This window comes from Sturnira hondurensis, unplaced genomic scaffold, assembly GCF_014824575.4.
Source record: "Sturnira hondurensis isolate 20B ecotype Veracruz unplaced genomic scaffold, ASM1482457v3 Scaffold0006496, whole genome shotgun sequence".
Taxonomy (NCBI): domain Eukaryota; kingdom Metazoa; phylum Chordata; class Mammalia; order Chiroptera; family Phyllostomidae; genus Sturnira; species Sturnira hondurensis.
Genome location: NW_028079127.1, coordinates 9,983,325 through 10,005,174, shown reverse-complemented (window position 1 = coordinate 10,005,174; position 21,850 = coordinate 9,983,325). Strand labels below are relative to the sequence as shown.

The window sequence follows — 21,850 nt, the reverse complement described above, 5'->3', positions numbered from 1 at the left end:
TTGGTCTGGTGAATAGACATTTGGAATTCTCCCACAAGTTACTCCTGCTCAGCTAATCAAGAATATAAATCTGGTTAGAGTTCTTCCCTTATGTTGTATCTCACCAGAGTCCAAAATCCTTTTAATGGCATTTGTATAATGCCTTAACGGTTTGACCTGTACTTCCTTTCCAATTGCACCTTTTCCCTGTTCATCACAATTTATTCATAGTTTTGGGTCTAGGTTTTTCTGTTCTTCAAACTGACCCCAATTCAAAGGTCACTTCTTATGTGAAGCCAGAGAATTATTTGCTCCCCCACCCTTCTATTATGTATTCTTTGTACATAAATCCTATAATTATTTGCATTTACATTTCACTTTTCAATGGACCTATCTAAAGACAAGAACTCTGTAATTAAAAAAAAATAACCTTGGAAACATTTGTAAAGAGAAAAGATTCAATAAATATACTTAACAAAAAAGGACAGAAAAATGAGGAAAAGTAATTAAGTTATGATTTTGACTAACCTTCAAGGGTAAATGAAATCTACCTGTCTATACAGAATAGCTAGAAATAAAACACTTGAAGGATTCAATTTTAAGCTGGCCAGAATGCAATTTCTGACTGAAATGTACTTTAAAAGAAGAGCTTCCTGTCAACCTTTACAACTGCAGGTGAAAACAGAATGACTTTCTACTGATGAGAGACAATGGCCTAATATTTTAACTCTCATCAGATTTGAAAGTTTAAAACATTAGTCATCCAAAAGAGACATATACTAAGATTGACTGACAAAGTGTATATCAATGAGAAAAATTAAAGATGAATGACAATGGCCTGACTGGGTAGCTCAGTTGGTCAGAGCACTGTCTCAACGTGCCAAACTTACAGGTTGGCTCCCCAGTCAGGGCATATACAGGCAACCAACGATTGCATAAATAAGTGGAGTAATAAATCACTTTCTCTCTTTCTTTCTCTCCCTAAAAAACCAATAAACTTTTTTACAAAAAAGTTTTTAAAAATGAATGAGAATTAAAATAAGTACTAAAATAAGCAGCCATAGGATTTGGTTTATTCCATTTCTTCTCAACTACATCTAGCATACCTAAATCACTACAGAAGAAGTTAAAAAAAAAATACCAACCACCTGCATCTATGCTCCTTCACTTCTGGATTATGAAAATGAGCCACAGAAAAACCCTTATTCTTCCTTAATGCAATATTTGTAAAATAAAAGTATCATTATTATAATCAACAATGGAAATATGAGTACTGTGTTAAACTGAGTACAATATTGGTCTTAAAGGAATTTGTATTAATAAAATGTTGTATCACAAATTTTGTTTGCTCACATTATACAAAAGTGGCTGGAAACTTTGTTTTCCTTTACAAATTCTTATAAAGAATACAACCTCTATAAGGGATTAACAATACTTCACAAGAAAAGCAACAAGCAGAGGATCAAAACAAGCAGCCTTTTCTTAAATGCAGCATCTGTGAAAAGAAAAACAGCAACACAGCTCATTTCTGATTAAGTTACTATAGAAATCAGACTGGATATCTTCCTGTACTATTTCTTCACAACATCACATGCCTGTTTACTAATAAAAGGTATGAACTTGATGATTAATAAAGGTATATGGCAGAGGCCAAATTGGTATTGAATGAATGGACAGAAGGAAATCAAAGGAAGGAGGGAGGCAAACCTCCTACTCATCAACCACTTCTCTTATAGAGAAATTTTTTCTTAAGAAAAATTTTGAGCTCCCATAATACTTCACATACCTCAATTTGAATTTTTATGTTAAACTAATTATTCATTTAAGTTTGTCTCTCCAACACAAATTACAAGTTTCATCTTTTCTATTCTTAAAAATATATACCTATGCTTAAATACCTTTGTTTTTTAGATTCAGAATTGATCATGAACAAATCCTTGGTTAATAAATATCTTCAGCAGAGATTTTCTAACTTTATTAAAAGAACATCTTCTGTCATTTATAAGTCAAATACCTATACGGTTTTCTCTGAAACAACCCTGGAATGCTCCTAACCCAACTTTTGGTTGCAGAAATGAGTTTCTGCAAGGCAATACCACCAGAAGTTGCTACTTCTTACCTAAACCTAACAATTCTCGCCCCTTTTATGTCTGAAAAAGATATAAAATAAAAGATATTTTATATCTCGCCCCCTTGATATCTGAAAAAGACCATTTGGCTCTAAGTATTCTATAAAAATGTTGAGTGTCCTCCAAACAAATATCGTTACAACATGTAAGTTTCATACATGATAAATACATTAAAAGATTATTACACCATAGAAATTGCATGTAGTAATAAAAGTGGTCAATAAACTTTTACGGAGCTATCATGGATTAAGTCAAGACAGTTCTACCAATCCATCTCAAAATAGCAAAACTTTACATGATGCATTCCTCAGCATAAATTGTAAGTAAACTCAGGAATGTTAAAGATAACTAAGAATAAATTTAGAGAAAACAAAAATCAGATTTGTTCTTATTTTCCTTCTCAACCCCACAATCTCCACTCTCCCATATACCTCTGTGGCTTCCAACATGTTACAATTAAAATGCTGTTAAGTTTATTCTTTTCTCTTTGACCCACATATGTCAGCACCAAGAGTTATGAAATGTCCAAAAAGTGTACATAAGAAATAGAGGAGGTAAAGTATTCTAATAAGATATCTGAATTCAAAACCTATGAATTAACAGAGTTGGTGAATACATGCCCCCCCATTTTAAAAAGCTAAGCATAAATAAAGGTAAAAATAAAGTCGCAAATAAAAACGGCAGTATTACGACTAATGAAACTCCGCAATTTACAATACCAAAGTGTAATATGACAAAAGAACGGTATTCCCCCAATTATTTGACTATGTATGTCCTCTCCCTCTAATAATCCATAGAAAGTTTCTGTACCAGGAAAAAAACAAATGCTAATGAAACTTGGGTTTCTGGTGTATTATTACGAATCTGATTTTAAACTCTTACATTCACTAGCGTGGCCCCAAGCCACGGGTCAGGTTAAAAAGGATGGGGTAAGGTTAAAAAGCAATGTCCCCAATAAAGCACTTTTTAAAAACAATACAGCGTGACACGTGGGAATTATCAAAGAACTGACTTTAAGTATACTGATACAGTAACAAACAAGCGGCTCTGGTGGTTCAGAAAAGTTACTCATCTCACAGACTGAGTAATGACAGCAATGACGTTAAAGGGAACTTGACTGACACACCCAGGGCCGACCGCCACGTTAAGGATACAACTCTTCCGAGGTGGAGAGGGCTCACGCCAGCTCTGACTGCTGTTGAATCCGGATCCCGCTCCTCCTCCCAGAGGTGGTCTGCCCCCCGGCTTGCCTCCTCGCTCACCCCCTCCACGCCCCCGACTCCAGCGACTGCCACCCCGGTACGGCCTGCCTCGAAAGCGGAAACGGTCCAAGGCGAGGTGGCTCCGTTCCCAGAAGGACGGCCGGGGGCTGCTTTCGGACAGTGAACTCGAAGGCATCCGCACGGAGGGCTGATGAGACCGGAACGGCTCTTTGGGTCGGTAGCTGCTGTGTCCCCTGAGGTGGCCCCGCTCCGACGCGTGCCGCGAGCGTGAGAAATTCCTCAGCTGCTGCTGAGAAGAGGAGGATGACGACGAGGAGCCACCGCCTCCGCCGGATCCGCCGCCCCGGGCCGGGTGAGGAGGCCTTCGCCGCGGATAGGGTAACAGCCCGCAGCCGCTGCTGCTGCTGCTGCTGCTCCGGCTCCGTATCTGGCTGTTGTTATCATCATCGCTGATCTCCCCGTCTTCCAGCTCCCCTTCTTCCTTGGGCGAGAAGCCACTGGAGGCCGGGGCCGGAGGATCTGCGGTCGCCATCCCGGAGCAGCGCCTTCCACACAACCTTAGCCCTCCGTCCGGGAACCGCCCGACAACTGCCTTCCTCCTCGGTTCCTTTCTTTTCTAACAGGCTCCGCAGGTGCGACCTTACCGTACTCGGACACCTAGAGGGCTCTGCTCCCCAACTTCCCGGCACCCCCGCTCTTCCTCGCCGGACCGTCGCAACCCAGTTCCCTACCCTAGCGCCCCCTTGCTCCACCGCTAACGGGGCTCTTCCGCCTCGCGAGAAATGGACTGTGGAAGTGGCTCTTCCATTGACGTCACTTCCTACTACAAGCAGGAAATAAGACGCGCAGTTACCGCGATAATTATTAGGACAATGTGATTCTCAGTGGGACTTGTAGTTTTTCTTTCCTCTCTTCGGGTTTGTCCTTCAAATCTGCAGCTCACGCCCACCTCCGAGTCGGGATTGGAATATCTGGGTGCGTGGTGGGGTGGGCGTGCATTTTCTTAATCTCCACCTCGAGAGAGTATCATAGTAATGGGGGAGGGGGGTAATACCTCTTTTTTTTAATTACTCCGAGGACGGCTGCTGAAGAGACGCAGTAGTTCCATTCCATTTGGGGGGCCAGTAAGGGGTCGGGTTGGCCCGCCATGTTGGTGAAGGCAAAGAAAAGCTAGTGGAGCTTTAGCACTGACGGATCTGCTGGTTTGGGTCCGCCATATTAATAAAGAGAAAGGGAAGGTTGACCCCTGTCCTCCGACAGACACACACACCCCTTCTTTCCACCCCGCTTCCACGGCTCAGCTCGGTGGGCCTTTCCCTTGCCACTCTTGCCCAGTCTGCCCGCAGGAAGTATAGCAGCGCCTCAAACACGGGCTTACGGCACCGCCGAATGTGGGGGAAAGTGAGATGCCGACCAATTGCGCCGCGGCGGGCTGTGCTACTACCTACAACAAGCACATTAACATCAGCTTCCACAGGTAACCTGGGCAGGGAGTGGGGGACGAGAAGGAAACGCGAGCTGCTAGATTGAGTATTGCTTGTGTAAATGGAACGGGAGAATTCTGATAATTCTAATAACTTCAGTACCTACGTGGTGGCAGCTAAGCACTCTATTTTCCCTTTGTGTGGTTCTCAAATCTGCCCAATTTTTCTCTACATTCGGGGAAGATTTACTCACTTTATAAAAGAAATTCAAGTTCTGCACGGTGATTACTCCTTGTAAAAGTGACAGGCGATACCTTAATTTTCTTCTCTTTTACTTCTGTATATTAGACCGATCTTTACATTAATGACACTATAAGAAATCTTCCTGTTCATGTCGGCAATCACTTTAAAAGACCACTGTGTTACAGTAAAATCAGGTTAATTTCTTACTAGCTAAATTGACAGGGAACTCTACGAAGGAAATTTACTCATCATTGATAATAATCATGGAATTAAGCAATGTTAGTGAAAGTACAGAAGATAAGCTTTCTGTTCTCACCAGAACAGTAGTAAGAAGAACCTCGGTGTCTTTTTGTTTTTGTTTCTTCCTTTGCTGGAAGAGCAATAAAAATTGTTTAGTTCTCTCAAATCAGAACTCTGGAAAGCACTTTGAACACTACATGAAATACAGTAAGTAAATGTTTACTTTCTCTGTAAGTGCTTGCCATGTGGCTGAAGAAAAGAAGCATTAAAAAAGCTAAGTGCAGCTAGTTTTGATTTTATATAATTCACAACTTAATCCAGTCTTAGAATGTAGAAAATTGTATCCTTGACCTTTCCTCTACCTCGTGATAACTAAATGTAGTACACCCTTATTAAAGGTTGCCACTTAAAAAAAATGTTTCTGAAGTTTCCGTTTCCAGCTGCTTCATGCAAGTGTAGTGCTTTATTCATTCATCCATCGAATGTGTACCAAGTTCTTATTTGCCTAACATCATCCTAGGGATCAAGAAAATTCTTATATTCCTGGAGTTTAGGGTGTAATGAGAAAGAAAGACAAACATAATTACAGTTAAGTGCCTTGGAAAAGATATTCAGGGAAACCTGACTCAGCCTCGTAAAGGCGAAGAACACTTCTCAAAGGATGTAAAATTTCAAATGAGACCAAATAGTGACACAGGTTTGGTTCTACTTGCACCCTTAAAGATTTTCTATTTTATCCAATTGGTACTTGAGAAGCCAGGGGAGGTTTTAAAAGAATGTCATGATTAAATGTGTATAATTAAAAAAGGCCTCTGGCAGAAGTGTCTGAGAATAATGTTATGTTATCGAAAGTGCTGGTCAAGCATCATCAAGAGATAAATTTGATGAGAAAGAAAATTATTAAAGAATGTTCATTTACCTACTGTTTCTTTCACAGGGAAATTCTGCTACAGTGTCAACTGAACTACACACTATTCTTTGCTGGCACAGCCAGCAGTAGAGTAAAAGAGGTGAGAGTTGACAGAGAAAAAACAGGAGCCAGTCATAAAACAAGGGAGAGTCCACCCAGTGGCCTAGACTAGAGTGGTACTAACATCACAGATGGAAACAAGTAGGGAAAGATCTGGACAGATCTGAGAAGTGTTTGAGGAGAAACTAGTGTATTTGATCATTTAATTGGGAATATGAGGGAAAGGGAAGAGTCAAGACACCAGTAATAATGTTTAAGAGATGCATGCACAGTTTGCCCTGGCTGGTGTAGCTCAGTGGCTTGAGCTCAGGCTTGCAAACCAAGGGGTTGCTGGTTCGATTCCCAGTCAGGGCACATGCCTGGGTTGCAGGTCCGGTTTCCGGTGGGGGATGCATGAGAGGCAACCACACGTTCATCTTTCTCTCCCTCTCTTTCTCCCTCCCTTCCCTCTAAAAATAAATAAAATATTTTTAAAAACATTAAAAACAGAGAGATATGCACAGTGGTACAGTAGCATGTATACTTCCTTTCCATATTTGACCATTTGCCACCAATGAAATTAACATTTGCATGTGTAATGCAAAAATATGATAAAAATACATTTCTATTTTATAAATACCAACAATATTAACTATTCTCGTGAGACATTAGTAGACTTCAGTATTCACATGTGCAACTTACATTGCCTAAAGAAATATCTCCATGTTTCTTTTAAAAAATATTTTCAAAGATTTCTATTGAATAATTTTTACAGAGAGAGGGGGAGAAACATCGATCTGTTCCCTCTCACAGCCCCCATCTGGGGACCTGGCCCACACCCCAGACAAGCCCTGACGGGGAATCAAGCCGGCAGCCTTTTGGTTCTTAAGCTGGCGCTCAAGCCACACTAGCCAGGGCTTCTTTTTCTTATCTATTACTCGGCCCAATGCAGACTAGTTCTTGCCAATAATCTGAAACTGCTCTTGCTAACATGAGTTGTCACTCCTATATTCCTTTTTCAGGGCGTATTATCATTTCCTCAAAATACTTTCTACTTTTGACTTGACACTAATTTTGTGGCCTACCTCCTGTACCAGCCCTTCTCTTCTGTACCTGACCTAGGTCTTCCCTCTTTTATTAAAAAAGATTTCAAACGGTTCCTCTGGTCTTAGGTAACATTTACTTGTTGATGCCTCCAAATCAGTTATCTCCAGTTCGAATCTCTAATGAGTTTCAGACCTGTAGGCCAAGTGTCTCAGTATTTCCCTGGTCTCCTTTCAGTTCCTTTCTCAGTAAATGAAAACATCTACCCAGAAACTGGGAGGTCATCTTTCCTTGACTTCTCCCCATTCCCTCTTAATAGGATTATTACAACAGCCTCTAAATTGGTTCACTGCTTCCATTCATGTGTTCCTAACCTCTCTTCTATAATCCATGATGTGTTCCTAAATGTTGAACAAGGAAATCTCCAGGGGAAGGGGAAAGGCCTGACTCATAATCCTATGATATGAATATACCTACCCTGGCTGGTTTCCAGCTATGGACATCACTGATCATAAAGTTGGGAGAAAATGTGCAGTACCACACTATTCTATATAGCATTTATTCTGTATAGCTATAACAGACAAATAGTTTTAAGAATATAACTAATACTAAAGTGCTTAGGAAGTAATGGGTTTTTTATATTACCTGTTTTTAATTTATTGGAAATTTACATAATTTAATTTTTAATAATGGTTTTAACAGCCGATTAAAACATTTTCTGTTAACCATGTGCTCTCTAAGTTAAGCCTTTTAATGGCTTACCAATTCCATTTTGGAAAAAGTTCAAAATTATTCTTTAACTTGGAACGCTCTCTGGCATCATTTCATGTCATAACTCTTTACTATTCCCACCCTAATTCCCCTAGCTAATTCCTACTATCAAAGCCTCCTGACTAGATTGGCTCATTGAGTTTTATGGTTCCTTTTGACTTTGTACTTAACCTTTTGTAACACTCCAGACACTTGTAATTACTTTTATAATAACAAATAGCGTTTATTTAGTATTTACCATATACTGTGCACTGGGCTAAGCATTTAACCCATTGTCTCATTCAGTCTCTAGAACCACACTAGATAGCATTATAGATGGTATTTTTATATAATAGGTGATAAAACTAAGGCCTAAAAAGGTTGCATAACTTGCCTAAAGTTACCTAGTTATTATGTGAAGGAAGCAGAGTTGACACCTTGGTTGGACTGCAGAGACAGTGTTCTCCGTCACTCTTTTCTGCACATCAAGCTCTATCTTCTCCATTATAGAATTCCCTTAATAAGAAGGTAGATACCGTAAAAGTAGGTCAGTTTCATTTCCCACTGTGTGTTCAGTGCTTGGGACAGTGCCTAGGACAGTGCTTGAAATATAAGAGGCATCCAGCCATTTATTAAAGACTCAAGCAAAGTAGCATTGTTTAAAATAGTGATTTTTTTTCTTTTTAAAACATCTGTTTCTGAAAGCCTGGCCCTATTACGGTATAGACAAGTATTAATCTGTTACTACTGTGTTATTTTTTAAATATTTATAGGATGATTTATTACTACTTGAATTTGAGTATGGGCTATATCAACCAGCCTTTGAATATGCTAAGAGAAACCCCAAAAACACATACAAAACATGATTATGTTTGATGCTGTGTGAAAGCATTATCTAAAATCAAATATAAAATTGCTGGTAATTATTATTACTATTATATTTAAACACAGATTTAAAAATCTTGGCCAGGTGAATTTCAATTTGAAGCACTAGTTTCATAAGGAGCTAAGAAAATGTTAAATATCTGAACACAGAGGAAGAAATACCAGAATCTATTCAGGCTTTGTTAAAATTTAATCTGTAGATAAATTGAATTGTCTTAGCCATGTATATCAGCAGCAGATCTAAGCAATGTAAAGTTATTCCTGCTTGTAAGGTTCTACATACAGGTTATTTAATAATGCTAAACTAACCCCATTAGTTCATTTATTCATTGATTCACTCAGAAAAGTTCATTGAATACTTAATAGGATAAAGTAGTGAAAAAAAGTTCCTTACCAGAAGAAACTTAAGATCTAGTGGTGGAGATTGAAAGGCAAGCAATTAGAATATAGTGATGTTAGCTCCAAATCACATAGGAACATCTAACCTAGTCTTCTGATCATGAAAAACTTCTTTAGGAAGATGGGATTCCTAATTAAGTCTTAAAGGAAGAAAAACTTTGGTCAAGTGAAGGTTCAGTTTGAGGCACTGGTTTCATAATTAGGGAACTAGTTTTTAAAGCTAAGAAAAGGTTAAATGTCTGAAAGGCAGTCTTCATATTTCTGAAGAGTCTTATACAAATGATAATCCAATGATAGTACTTAATTTGTTCTGAGTCTTTATTAAACTCTCAACAGAAAGAAATTCATAAGAACAAGTTAGGGTTTATAAACTAAAGCTTGGTTTTTTAGCTTAGGACACAGGAAATATTTCCAAACCATTTGGAACAGAGATCTTTGAAATGAGAATACATTTTATTAAAAAGTGAGGGGTAAGCAGAATAGATACATTCTTTTTTCTTTAATTTTTTAATGATTTTATTTATATTTATTTTTTAGAGAGAAGGGAAGGGAAGGAGAAAGAGAGGGAGAGAAATATCAATGTGTGGTTGCTTCTCACTTGTCCCCTGCTGGGGACCTGGCCCCTAACCCAGACATGTACCCTGACTAGGAATCAAACCAGCAACCCTCTGGTTCACAGGCCTGCGCTCAATCCACTAAGCCACACAAACCAGGCCAGAATAGATAAATTCTTGATCAGAGATTCCAAATGAAATAGAAAGCATGAAATACAATTACATATATGAAAACATGGACTGTAGTGTCATACAAATACTACTATCTTCAGATCAGGGTATGTTTGGGGTTGAGGGGATAGCGACAGGAGACTGGAGTGTACTAACCAGTGAATCTGGGTTTTCATCTCTTGTGCTCCTCCCTGCTGGTAATGTGAGCAAACTTCAGATAATCTGATATAGCCAAAGTGAAGCTTCATTTGGGGCTTCAGGGCCACATGGTCTTCCAACATGAATGGTTCTTCTTTAATACTCCCCGGTTCATAATTAATACTTAAGGTAGTCAAACTAAAGAAAAGTTGAACTCAAAGTTGTTACACATGAATGTTGATTCTCATGTTTCCAAGTTGGTCAACACAGAAACCACTAATTTTTTTAGACAGTTCCTTATATTTTTCTCTTCCTTAACTGGGTACATATTAGTATATTTTATATTTGAAGTAAAAATGAAAGGTAAAACATACCTATTGGGCTTATCAGCAGCATTTTACTTTTTGTAATAGTTATGATTTCTACTATACAACATAGCTTAAGAGTTCATTTTCTTAAATATATATGCTGTTTAACTACATGGAAATAATACCGTGAGTTACTATTTATTTATTGTCTCATTTTAATTAAGCAAATTTTTCTTGAGTGCTTACTGTTTGCAAGGCACTGTTTTGTTCAAGGTAAATAGATGAATAGATACAGGTTCCTGTCCTCAGGAAACTATAATTTATTTTTATTTCAGTAGAAATTTATTAAAATGGAAAAATTACAAAACATTGTGGTATCATAATAAAGGAACACAGAGGAAGGAATACCAGAATCTATTCAGGCTTTCCTTGATAAAATTTAATCTGTGGATAAATTGATTTGTCTTAACCATGTATATCAGCAGCAGATCTATGCAGTGTTATTCCTGCTTATAAGGTTCTGTGTAAGCTTTTTTTTTATAAAGATTTTATTTATTTATCTTTAGAGGGGAAGGGAAAGAGAGAGGGAGAGAAATATCAATGTATGGTTGCCTCTCGTGCGTAGCCTGCCGGGAACCGGGAACTGGCCTGCAACCCAGGCATGTGCCCTTGACTGGGAATCGAACCGTGATCTTGTGGTTCGCAGGCCCGCACTCAATCCACTGAGCTACACCAGCCAGGGCCAAAATTTATTTTTAAGGCCAAGTAGAAAGTATTCCGTTGTGTAAATGTACCACAGATTTTTTAATCTATTTATTAAATATAACCAGCCAGGGCTGTGCGAGCTTTTTTAAAATTGATTTTAGAGAGAAAGAGAAACATAAATTTGTCGTTCCACTTATTTATGCATTTATTGGTTGATTCTTGTATGTCCCCTGACCAGGGATCAAACCCACAACCTTGACATGTGGGGTGACACTCTAATCAACTGAGCTACCCCGCCCTGGCCTAGATCATTTTAGTCTTGTGTATTTTTACTGCCCATGTTGAGGACTAGAATAGAAAGAAAAATCTCTTTTCAAAGCCCAGAAAACTAAAAACACTCAAGTAAGTTTTTTATTTATTATTTTTTTACAGCTTACAAAAATTAGCATGAATTGGTTCCTGTTCCAGTGTTCTGATATTGGAAATTTAAATTCATTGTGTATCAATTGAAGACACTTTAAATCATCATGACTTAAAATTTGTCTTAACTATTTAGGTACAAACAGAAGTGTCATAGTTGCAATTTGAGTTGCCTTTTTTTCTTTTTTTAAGGTTTCCTTTGGATCCTAAAAGAAGAAAAGAATGGGTTCGCCTAACCAGGCGCAAAAATTTTGTGCCAGGAAAACACACTTTTCTTTGTTCAAAGCACTTTGAAGCCTCCTGTTTTGACCTAACAGGGCAAACTCGACGACTTAAAATGGATGCCGTTCCAACCATTTTTGATTTTTGTACCCATATAAAGTCTGTGGTAGGTAATGTTGCTTTTCTTTTTGTAACCCCATTTTTAGAACTTGTTCTTTTTTGTTTATAAAATGGAACTCAGAATATAATGAAATTGATACATGATATGCCTCAAAGAAGTTGCAAAATTTCCTCTTATGCAATAAAGGTGCAGGCTAGAATTAGAACTCAGGTCTCCTAACTCCCATGTTCTTCCTCTGGCCCCAACTATTTTCCTAAACTGGAATTTTGCATTACTACCAATTAATAATTCATAAAAACTGAACTATTTGTAAAGCTGAGAAGTGAGTAATAAAACATCTACCATTACTCAGCTCTGATTTTAAGCTGACATACAAAACGTGTGCTAAGTTCTTAAAGAGCACTACACCCAAAGAGTACCAGAGCCATGCTAAAGAACAGGAGAGAGAAGCCTAACAGAAGACTTCATAGAGCTCAGGCATTTTAGCTGGGCTTCACCTTGGATTTTGGGAATTGGGAGAGGGTTCTTGACTTAACCAAAACCGATGGGTTGTGGGGTAAGTGGAAAATAATCAAGTGTTACCAAGTGATATATCAAAGGGAGAAAAGAATTAAGGTTTATAATGAATGCATTAAAACAGTATTTTATGTAGTTAAGGTAGGTCTGATCAGAGAGGATAAAGCTAATTGATAAAAACAGGGTCACTAGAAAAGAAAAAGCAGTAGACTGAAAAAATAGTTTAACTTTGAAAAGGAGGATAGGTACCTTTCTCTGAGAAAGGAAAAACTGTTGCTTTTCGTGAGTTATTGATGATAGATAAATTTGTAAGTGTACGTGAATTAATATCTGAATGGGAGGGGAGATTGTGGTAAACCAGTTATCACAGATATTAGAAAAGCTTCAGAAAAGCAAAAACTTTGCCTTTTTCACTTCTGAATTCTCAGCAACTCAAATACTGCCTGCTACATAGTACACACTCAAATATTTATTGAATTTGAAGTATTTCTTTTAGCATTTTGATCACATACTCATTCAACAAATATTTACTGAACTTTACATTATGTCGGAATGTAAGTCAGATGGTGAGGGCACAAAGATCAAAAAGTAATCGCTACCAATTCCCCTAATCAGAAGGAATACCAATTACAGATTTTGTGAGGACAGGAACCATATTCGTCTAATTTGTTCACTGTTGTGTCCCCAAGAATTCATACGTAAATTCCTGTGTGTTTCAATAATGTTGAGTGAAAAAAGGATACCAAGTTATGAGGTTACAATACAGTCTGGGAACTACAAATGATTCAGTATTGCTGGAGTATAAATCAAGATCATGAATGGCACAGTGGGGTGAAATCCTAAGTGGTATAATACGCCATGTAAAGATTTCTTTTTCTTTAGATAATGGGGAGGCAAAGAGGAATTCAGCCAGTATAGAAACATCAAATCTGGTAGAAAAATTATTCTGGTGGCAGAATATGGATTAGTGAGAATCAAAATGAGGTAGAAATCAATAAAGACGTTTTAAACATTCAAGCTAGATATGTTAAAGGCCTGATGTGGGCAGTAAGTTCCATTAAGAATGCTGGAGAGATGATTCATGATAGAGATATATGGGATATAGAAGTACTAGGACTTGAAGACAAATTGAATGAAAGTGATAAGAGATGGTTCTCAAGTTTCTGATTTGGGCGAAAATTTCTGCCCACATTTTAAATTCTTGAATAGAAGCTAAAACTGAACAGTTAATAAGGAAATCTATTCAGGAGCTTGGAATTTGGAAATATATTTTTATTAAGTAGGCCCCAGCTCTGAAATAATAATTAATTGAGAAAATAGTGTTTACTTAGAAAAGAGATTAAATCGGTATCACAGATAAGCCAAAGGTCTAAATACATTATATTGCCCTTAGAAAATTGCAAAGGATATTTAAAGTCTCCAAAGAATCATATTCAGTAATTTGGAAGAGATCTTGGAAGTCCATTATCTTATTTCCAGACCAATGTTTGTATCTCTCTCTAGTGCAGGGATGTAAAACTCATTTTCATCTACGGCCACATCAGCCTGGAGATTGCCTTCAAAGGGCCGCATGTAATTTTAGGACTGTGTAGATGTAACTGCTCCTTAACAGTTAAGTGGAGCTCTGCGCTGCCACCTGGTAGCAACAAGGTGCCAGCTGGATAAAACAAGGTGGAGGGGCGGACTTTTGTTTGCCACCTGTGCTGTGGAGGGAAGACAAAAAGAAATGGGTGACTGGAGTTAATTCAGCCAGTTGAGAAACTTGAGTCCATGGTTATATAGGTGTTTTCTAGCTTTAAAGTCAGTTTTTACTTTTTTACATTAGTTTTATTTTATTGTTTATGCTATTACAGTTGTCCAAGTTTTTCCCCTTTTGCTCCCCTCCACCTAGACCTCTCCCCTCAGGCAAAACCCACACCATTGTCCATGTCTGTGGGTCATGCATATATGTTCTTTAGCTAATCCCTTCTCCTTTTAAAAAGAGCAGTTTATATACTATTACACAAGCCTGGGCAAAATTTATTTATTTATGATCGTCCATAACTTACGTTCAAACCTCTAATTCTATTTGGCCCAGAAACTGAAGTCACGGAATCTTTTGAAGAAAAACAACAGCTGTATTCCAACTGGACCATCTAATTTAAAATCAAACATTAATAGTCAACAAGTGCTACTTGAACACAGTTATGCCTTTAGGAATCCTATGGAGGCCAAAAAGAGGATAATTAAACTGGAAAAGGAAATAGCAAATTTAAGAAGGAAAATGAAAACTTGCCTACAAAAAGAACGCAGAGCAACTCGAAGATGGATCAAAGCCACATGCTTGGTGAAGAATCTAGAAGCAAATAACATATTACCTAAGGGCACATCCGAACACATTTTGCCAGCTGCCTTAAGCAGTCTTCCTTTGGAGGATTTCAAGAGTCTTGAACGAGAACAAGATAAAGTGTTAACAATTCACTAAATCTGAAGTAAATCAAGAGTACTTGTAGTTAAGATTAGCCTGCATAGGTCTGGAAGCCCATCCTTTATCCTATTCTAAGGTAAAGATATTTAGGAAAATTATGCCAAAATTGGGTACTTAATAAAGTTTTACTTGAAATAATGTTATTACTGTATAACTTATGGAAACTTGATTACAAAAAATGAAAACTTTATGAAACTTATTTGAAAAAGCATGGAAGTGCCTTACATGAGAATTACATACTTAAAAATTTTGTTAGGAAATTTTTCAAGGTGTGCTGTGTTTTTGTCTTTTTTAAACAACTTTTAAAGAACAGTCTATGACAAGTAATATGTTTAACTTACATTAGAAAAAAAATGTTTCTGTGTACCAAAGTTGGAATATTACATTCTAAATAAGACACTAAGTAGGAGTTAACCATTAAATATGACGTTAACACTGCTGGGTTTTGAATTCGTTAAATTATAATTGGCACTATGATTTGGAAACTTTATAGAAAAAAGCATGAGGTACAGGACAAGTTCTTTTATTTCAACTTTCTGTGTCTTTTTAACAGAGAAAGTAAGCTAATCATGACCTCCCTTATAAGAGTATTATCTTTTAAAATGGATTGTAAAATATTTTGAAAATATTTTTGAATGTGAAGTACCCTTGAGTCATTCCAAGGTAGTAAGCCCTCAAGTACCTCAGACTAGTAAAAAGTGGTAGCTGATTATGTTCACCTTCTAAGAAAATACATTGTGAAATATTGCAGAGGTTGGGATCTAGTTTTTACCTTAATTAAACCAAAAGATAACTGTATACTGCTCTTTTACTTTTAATAAAAACAATACATTTTTAGTTTTGAAATTGATACATTAATAAGCAAATGTGCTACCAAGCTCCATGTTAGGAAATTCCCTCTGCTTTAATGTGTATCGACAATAAAACTTTTAAGCTTTTTCCCCCTTAAATGGTACAGTAGAATTTAATCATACAACAGTACTTACCGTGTTATATCTTTACAACTTTTAACTTAAAATGGAATCAATTTACCATACATATCAGCTTGCTTTTTATCTCCTTTCATAGTGAGAGCCAAATAGAACAACCGTACTGCATGAGGGAAATAAAATGTACTTCTCTACAAAAGTGTATGTCTGTGGATAAAGCTATGCAAGTGCTAACTGTTTTACAAAGTAGAATATCAAAACTAATATTATAGTTGACACTTGAACAATTAAAGAGTTTGCCTTACTTCACCAGATAAGTGTTTAATAAGAACATTTTCCTTCAAAGAGCTTTGATCAGATCATGGAAAAATTTATTGGTGTATAATGTTAGTCAATCCTAATTCAAACTTTCTGACACCAACATATGAAATTAACATACACCTAAAAAAAAAAGAAACTAACATACACCTAATTGTAAATTGCATTAGTCTTTCCTATAAGGTAAATGCTACCTGATGATAAAAATAATTTTTTGTCAATTGTTTGAATTGCTGTTTCCCTAGGATCCTAGCATCAGTCTTGTTATGTTAATAGCACCTTCTTTTAATAAGGAATGCCTCCTAAGCAACTAGATCTCACAAAGGCCAACATAGGCAAAGTCTGTTTTAATCATCATAAAGCACTTACAACAAATATTTATGAAAATCCTTTTCTGTATACAGGGTGGGGCAAAAGTAGGCTTACAGTTGTGAGTATATGAAACAATTCTTGTATTATTATTTATTAATTATTTATGTTTTATTTTCTTTATGAACAACTGTAAACCTACTTTTGCCCCATGGTGTATTGTAAACCTTGTTAGTCATTTTTATCATAAATATTACATGTAGCTCCTTGGAATTGTCATTACATTTTTTTCTAATACAGTTTCAAATGTCTTTATTAATACATAGCCTTAATTATCAGCAAACACTTACTAACCATATCTACTTTATACCAGTTAAGTTGGGCAAATAATCATTTAAACATAACCTATGTTTTCCAAATACAGACTATTGTGGTTCACCACTCCTCCCCAACACAAAACAAAACTAACATAGGCTGATTCCCATCTACAATATCTTGGTATCTTCATAAAACATTTTAAAAATCACAAAAATGAACACTATGAAAATAAGCTTTGGGCAAAGTTACTTAATCTTCATTATTATTTGAGACCACTGAATAAACTACTGCTCAGTGATTTTTAAGTAAAAATTTTTGGGTTTTTTCCCCTATGTCATTTTCATGTTACTACCCTGATAATATGCTCCAAACTCTCCCTGCATCAAATTCTTTCATTAACAGACCTCTACCTTAAAAATAGTCTCGTTCATAGAAAATATGAATTTTAAAATTGTTTTCAGTTTGTTGATAAACTTATCACTTTGACCATATACTATAAAACTATCAAAATTATAATAGCTCTTTGGTCCTCTGCTGAACATAACACATATCTTCTATTCATTCTATGTCTACTAGGCACTAACCTCTACAAAGAGATATAAGATGAATTTGACTCAATTTTTTACCTTTAAGTTATTCAAAGTCTCCTGAGAGAAAAAATATTTTTCATACAATATGATAAATGCTATAAATGATTTTGAATTGGAATTTAGTGAGAACATAAGACCTATTTATAATGAAATACTTTTCTTTTGAAATAAAGATTTCTTATGACAACCAAAGGAAGTAAAAGGACACTGATGTTGACCTGAATTACATAGTGTTTTCTTTTAATAAGTTGTAAGACATTTTTCGTCTTCAAAATGAACACTGGACGAATGTGTTGTTAATGGTGTCTTTGTTAACAGAAATACATAACTAAATAAAATGCTGCATCAAAGCCAAGTACAGGAGTTTATTTGGCACTTGATATTTTTACAAAATAACAAACCCTACTAACTCAGACCTTTAAAAGTAAGCTCGGAGTCTTGAGGTTAACAAAGCACTCACACCCATTAGTTTTCATACTTGTTCTTTACAAATATTCTGTGTGGCAGACGATATCTCCAATGAACAGCTGAAGAAATCTATGTTGATGTAGCTTATTCATTCGACATTTACTGTGTGCACACTAGCACAAGGGGTAGAATGCTAGTTTATCTAGGAAGTTCTAGGTGGAACATTGATCTTCGGCCTCCAAATCTATCCTGCCTACCACATTTTAAGCCTCTGTTAAATACATAAGTTATGTTATTAAAATAGGACAAGTCATGTGTCCCAAAGTACTAAAATAAAAAGTTTTATAAATATAGTAAAGATAGTCTATAAAGTCATTGTTAATCTTTTCTAAGTAGACTATAATGTTGGTGTTCTATGTCATTTCTCAATGTTAGAATACGGGTAAATTTTAATTTTGGTATACTATATAGAAAATGATTCAACTTTATGCCAGAATGTGGGGTTCTTTGGTATTTAGGAAGTTGGAAATTTTTTTAAATAATGGTTTTATAATGTGTATTAAACAATTGCATACTATCTTCACAAAAATGTATTCTGAGTATGTTGATATTAAAGACTTTTTTCCAAGGACATTACTATCATGTCTCTTATTTCCAAAAATGTACATGAACATTTCTGTGGAAGTCCTTCCCCTAAATTACCCCCCCCTCAAGTTCTCCATAAATTGAAGCAAGCTGTTAATAAAACAAAGATATGTAAAGGGTGAAAGAAGAATTATCAATATTACTTTTGTTGCTCACCTTGTATCTAAACATCCATTATAGTTCATTTGTACTGTTTTAAATACTGGCTATGCAATCTAAATCAGATATAAGAAGGGCTATAAAAATTTTGTTTACCCTGACAATTTCAGGTTAACAAAAATATTTATTTGTAGATTTGATTATCAAAGCATTATCTCAATAAAAAAGAAACTAAGTTGTGATGTTTCTTAAACTTTTTCTGATTTTTAAAACATTGTTTAATGCTTTAATTCAAAACATACTATTTTAACATTCACTGAGAGACACTGAGCAAACGAGGATGAACCAGACAGATAAGATCCTGTCCCCTAGGCCACTGGGGAAAAAAATACTCCGTTTACTCCTGCCCTCAGTTCCACATATTCTCCTAACGCCCTTCCAGAAGGAATTGACTAAACTTACCAGCTCCAGTTTACTGCCTAGGCAGTTTGTGCTCAAAAACTAAGAATCTTTGTGTTGAATGCCAAGAAAGCAGATATGTGCCTAGCTCCCAGATTAATTTTCAGTTTAATTCTTTAGATAATATTTCAAACTTAACCTCTAACTCTTTCCATTCTCTTGAACTTTTTGTGTTTTCATACTCTTCTTAATCACCAAACCTTTACAGATTGCCTTTCCCTCAGCCTGGTAACAAATTCCTTGTCACCTTTCAAGATTTAGGTCTGACACTCCCTCTCTGTGACACCTCCATCACAGTGATTTTAACCTTTTTCATCTCATGGTACACGTAAACTAACTACTAAAATGCTGCAGCACACCAAAAAATACATTTTCGGCCCATCTGACCAAAAAGAAAATAGGTATAATTTTGACTCCTTCACACTAGATGGCTGTTGTACTTTTTTTATTTGATAATCTGAGGGAAAAACAGCCCATGACTAAATAGGTATTGCATGTTTTTTAAAAATTACAGCACACTGGTTGAAAATCACTGCTTTAACATACCAAGGGACATAAGTCCTTTACTCCTTGTGTCTTGTTTTGTACGTAACTTGGATAAAGTCGTACTACTAGAATGTAATTATTTACATACATATTTTCATCTGCTGTGTTCCTTCAAGGAAATGTATGTAGATGTTTTTTTTATTTTGGGGTCTGACATGAGTATGAGGCCTGTCCAGAAGGTATCCAATGATGTAATATGAAAAATAGAGACATACTGAATAAAATATACAAGAAACATTGTACCTAGGACAATGACAAATCAGTTCCCTTTCAAAGTATGCACCATGGAACTTCACACAGTTCTCCCAGTTGCCATCAGCTGCCCTGTCATATTTTCCTGAATTCCATCAACAGTCAAATTTCTTCACTTTCAAAGGTGACTTTAGTTTTAGGAAAAGCCAGAAGTCACAGGGCACCAAATTTGGGTTGTAGAGAGGCTGAGTCACCTGGATGATTTGCTGTTTTGCCAAAAATGCTGCAAGAGATGTGATGCGTGAGCTGGTGGCATTGTCATGGTGAAGCTGGCAATCACCAGTTCCCCATAGCCTGGGCCTTCTGAGTCACCCCAACAATTTCCACAGAGGAATGTTCAACCTTAACACAACATTTGATGAAGATTTGTTGCTCTACTTGCTCAGTCATTTTGAATGGGACAACCACATAGTACACACACTCACCCAATGGCACCACTGCCCCCACTGACTTGTACAGTGAAGTCATCATAACTTATGCACGTGCATTCCAGTCCACTTTCCTCAGCTGCCAGGTTACATCGATGTCACACACACCATTCTCTCCTTATATTAACAATGGCTGGATTTTTTCCAGACAAACCTTGTATATTAGGCATTTAAATATTAGATTTAAGAAAACCTAAACCGCTCCTCTGGCTTACATTCAAAAGGATTGTACATGTAATCTACTTTCCTGACAATGGCTTTTTGCCATTGGGTGATTTTTATAACTGCTGGTAAGTACCAAATGTCTATCCAGAAAATTCCAAACTTGTTTACGCCAAAGAATAAACAAATAGATATTTATATTGTGACATTTAAAGGTTATTAATGCAACAATGAACTTTCAGGCTGTTACTCTGACCACTATAGAGATTCTCAAACTCATGTTTTCTGAGAGGAACATGCTCAGTTCTTTAGAGCATCATCCTGGTACACCAAGGTTGTAGGTTTGAAACCCCATCAGGACACATACAAGGACCAACCCATGAATGTATAAATAAGTGGAAAAACTAATTGGTGTCTTTCTCTAAATTAGTAAATTTAAAAAGTTAAAAATCAATAAATCAAAATTTTTTTTAAAGATTTAAACAAAGATGTTCAATTTTCTTCTCAGAGCCTTCAACAATGCATTTCACAATCCTAAGAGTATAAAAAATTTCTCAACCTTAAACTTGATCAGAGGTGTTGGGTGGGGTGCGGGGGTATAGGGTAGCATACCTACTACTATCTTAAGGAATGTAATAGTTTAAGAAATGCTTAACCAGAAGTTATCTGTTGCTAGAAAATGGCTTTTAAAGATATAGAAAAAGACTTTGTTGAAATTGTTAAGGCTTTTAAAGACTATAAAAATTATCAAGCTTACATTTTTAAAAAATGGTATCTTTTAACTACATTAATTCTTCCAAGTTGTTTCAGTCTTAAACTAAGAAACTTATCTATGGAGGACAACAGCAATGATTGGACACAGAAAAAATAGAAGTTAAATATTCACTGAAAGGGTCAGTGACTGGCACTATTATTTATTATTTAATAGGCAATGGGAGCCAGATAGTTACAAGAGAGAGAAAATCATTTCTGACATCTGGGAACTAGCCTGACTGTATTAGGAGAGGCCTGACACAGCTGGCCCATGATTTTCTGTTGGACATAAACATCTCCAACCCCCAACATCAGACAACGTTACCTTGTGATTGTGCTAAAGCGAAGCAGGGTGGGATGCAAGACTGGTTTATAATTTTGTCTAAGAGACAAAAACAAGGTCAATATACTAAACCATGAATAAGATTGTTTGGTATCACTGATATTGGCCAGTCAGCTTCCTGAGGTAATCCAATTATTTGTGCTGAACAGACTAAAAGAGAAAGAAATTCACAAAATGAATTTCTACATGAAGACCACAGTATGCATGTAGTCTAGTAAGAGAAGGCCACTACTACCATTTAGTCCTACTTGATAGATCTGGTTCGTAATGAACTATGTAGTTTATTAGATTTCTCATCAAAGGGAAGAGTGTTAAGTTGTCTTGGCACATATTTTTAAATTTAAAGTAGTTTGAGTTTTTACAAACATAGAAGCAAAATATAACCAAAGGCACTGAAATAGAGA

General features: G+C 36.4%; 2 protein-coding genes across 2 annotated transcripts in view; one reads left to right on the top strand and one right to left on the bottom strand.

The window, feature by feature from the left end:
- Positions 1-4,083, bottom strand: part of ZFC3H1 (zinc finger C3H1-type containing) — a 57,364-nt gene extending 53,281 nt beyond the window's left edge. Inside the window, exon 1 of the mRNA XM_037049440.1 lies at positions 3,263-4,083. Coding sequence (XP_036905335.1) covers positions 3,263-3,863 — 601 coding nt within the window. The 5' untranslated portion in view covers positions 3,864-4,083. The remainder of the gene's footprint in view (positions 1-3,262) is intronic.
- Positions 4,084-4,111: 28 nt separating this feature from the next.
- On the top strand, positions 4,112-18,392 carry THAP2 (THAP domain containing 2). The gene is made up of 3 exons (XM_037049444.1): positions 4,112-4,808; positions 11,754-11,949; positions 14,498-18,392. The coding sequence occupies exons 1-3, from the start codon at positions 4,738-4,740 to the stop codon at positions 14,882-14,884; spliced, it is 654 nt and encodes a 217-aa protein (XP_036905339.1). The 5' UTR covers positions 4,112-4,737; the 3' UTR covers positions 14,885-18,392.
- The last annotated feature ends 3,458 nt before the right edge of the window (positions 18,393-21,850 follow it).

Coding starts and splice junctions, on each gene's coding strand:
- THAP2 (XM_037049444.1), top strand. CDS start 4,738: ATGCCGACCAATTGCGCCGCGGCGGGCTGTGCTACTACCTACAACAAG. Junction 4,809..11,753: donor ATTAACATCAGCTTCCACAG/GTAACCTGGGCA, acceptor TCTTTTTTTAAG/GTTTCCTTTGGATCCTAAAA. Junction 11,950..14,497: donor GTACCCATATAAAGTCTGTG/GTAGGTAATGTT, acceptor TATTTGGCCCAG/AAACTGAAGTCACGGAATCT.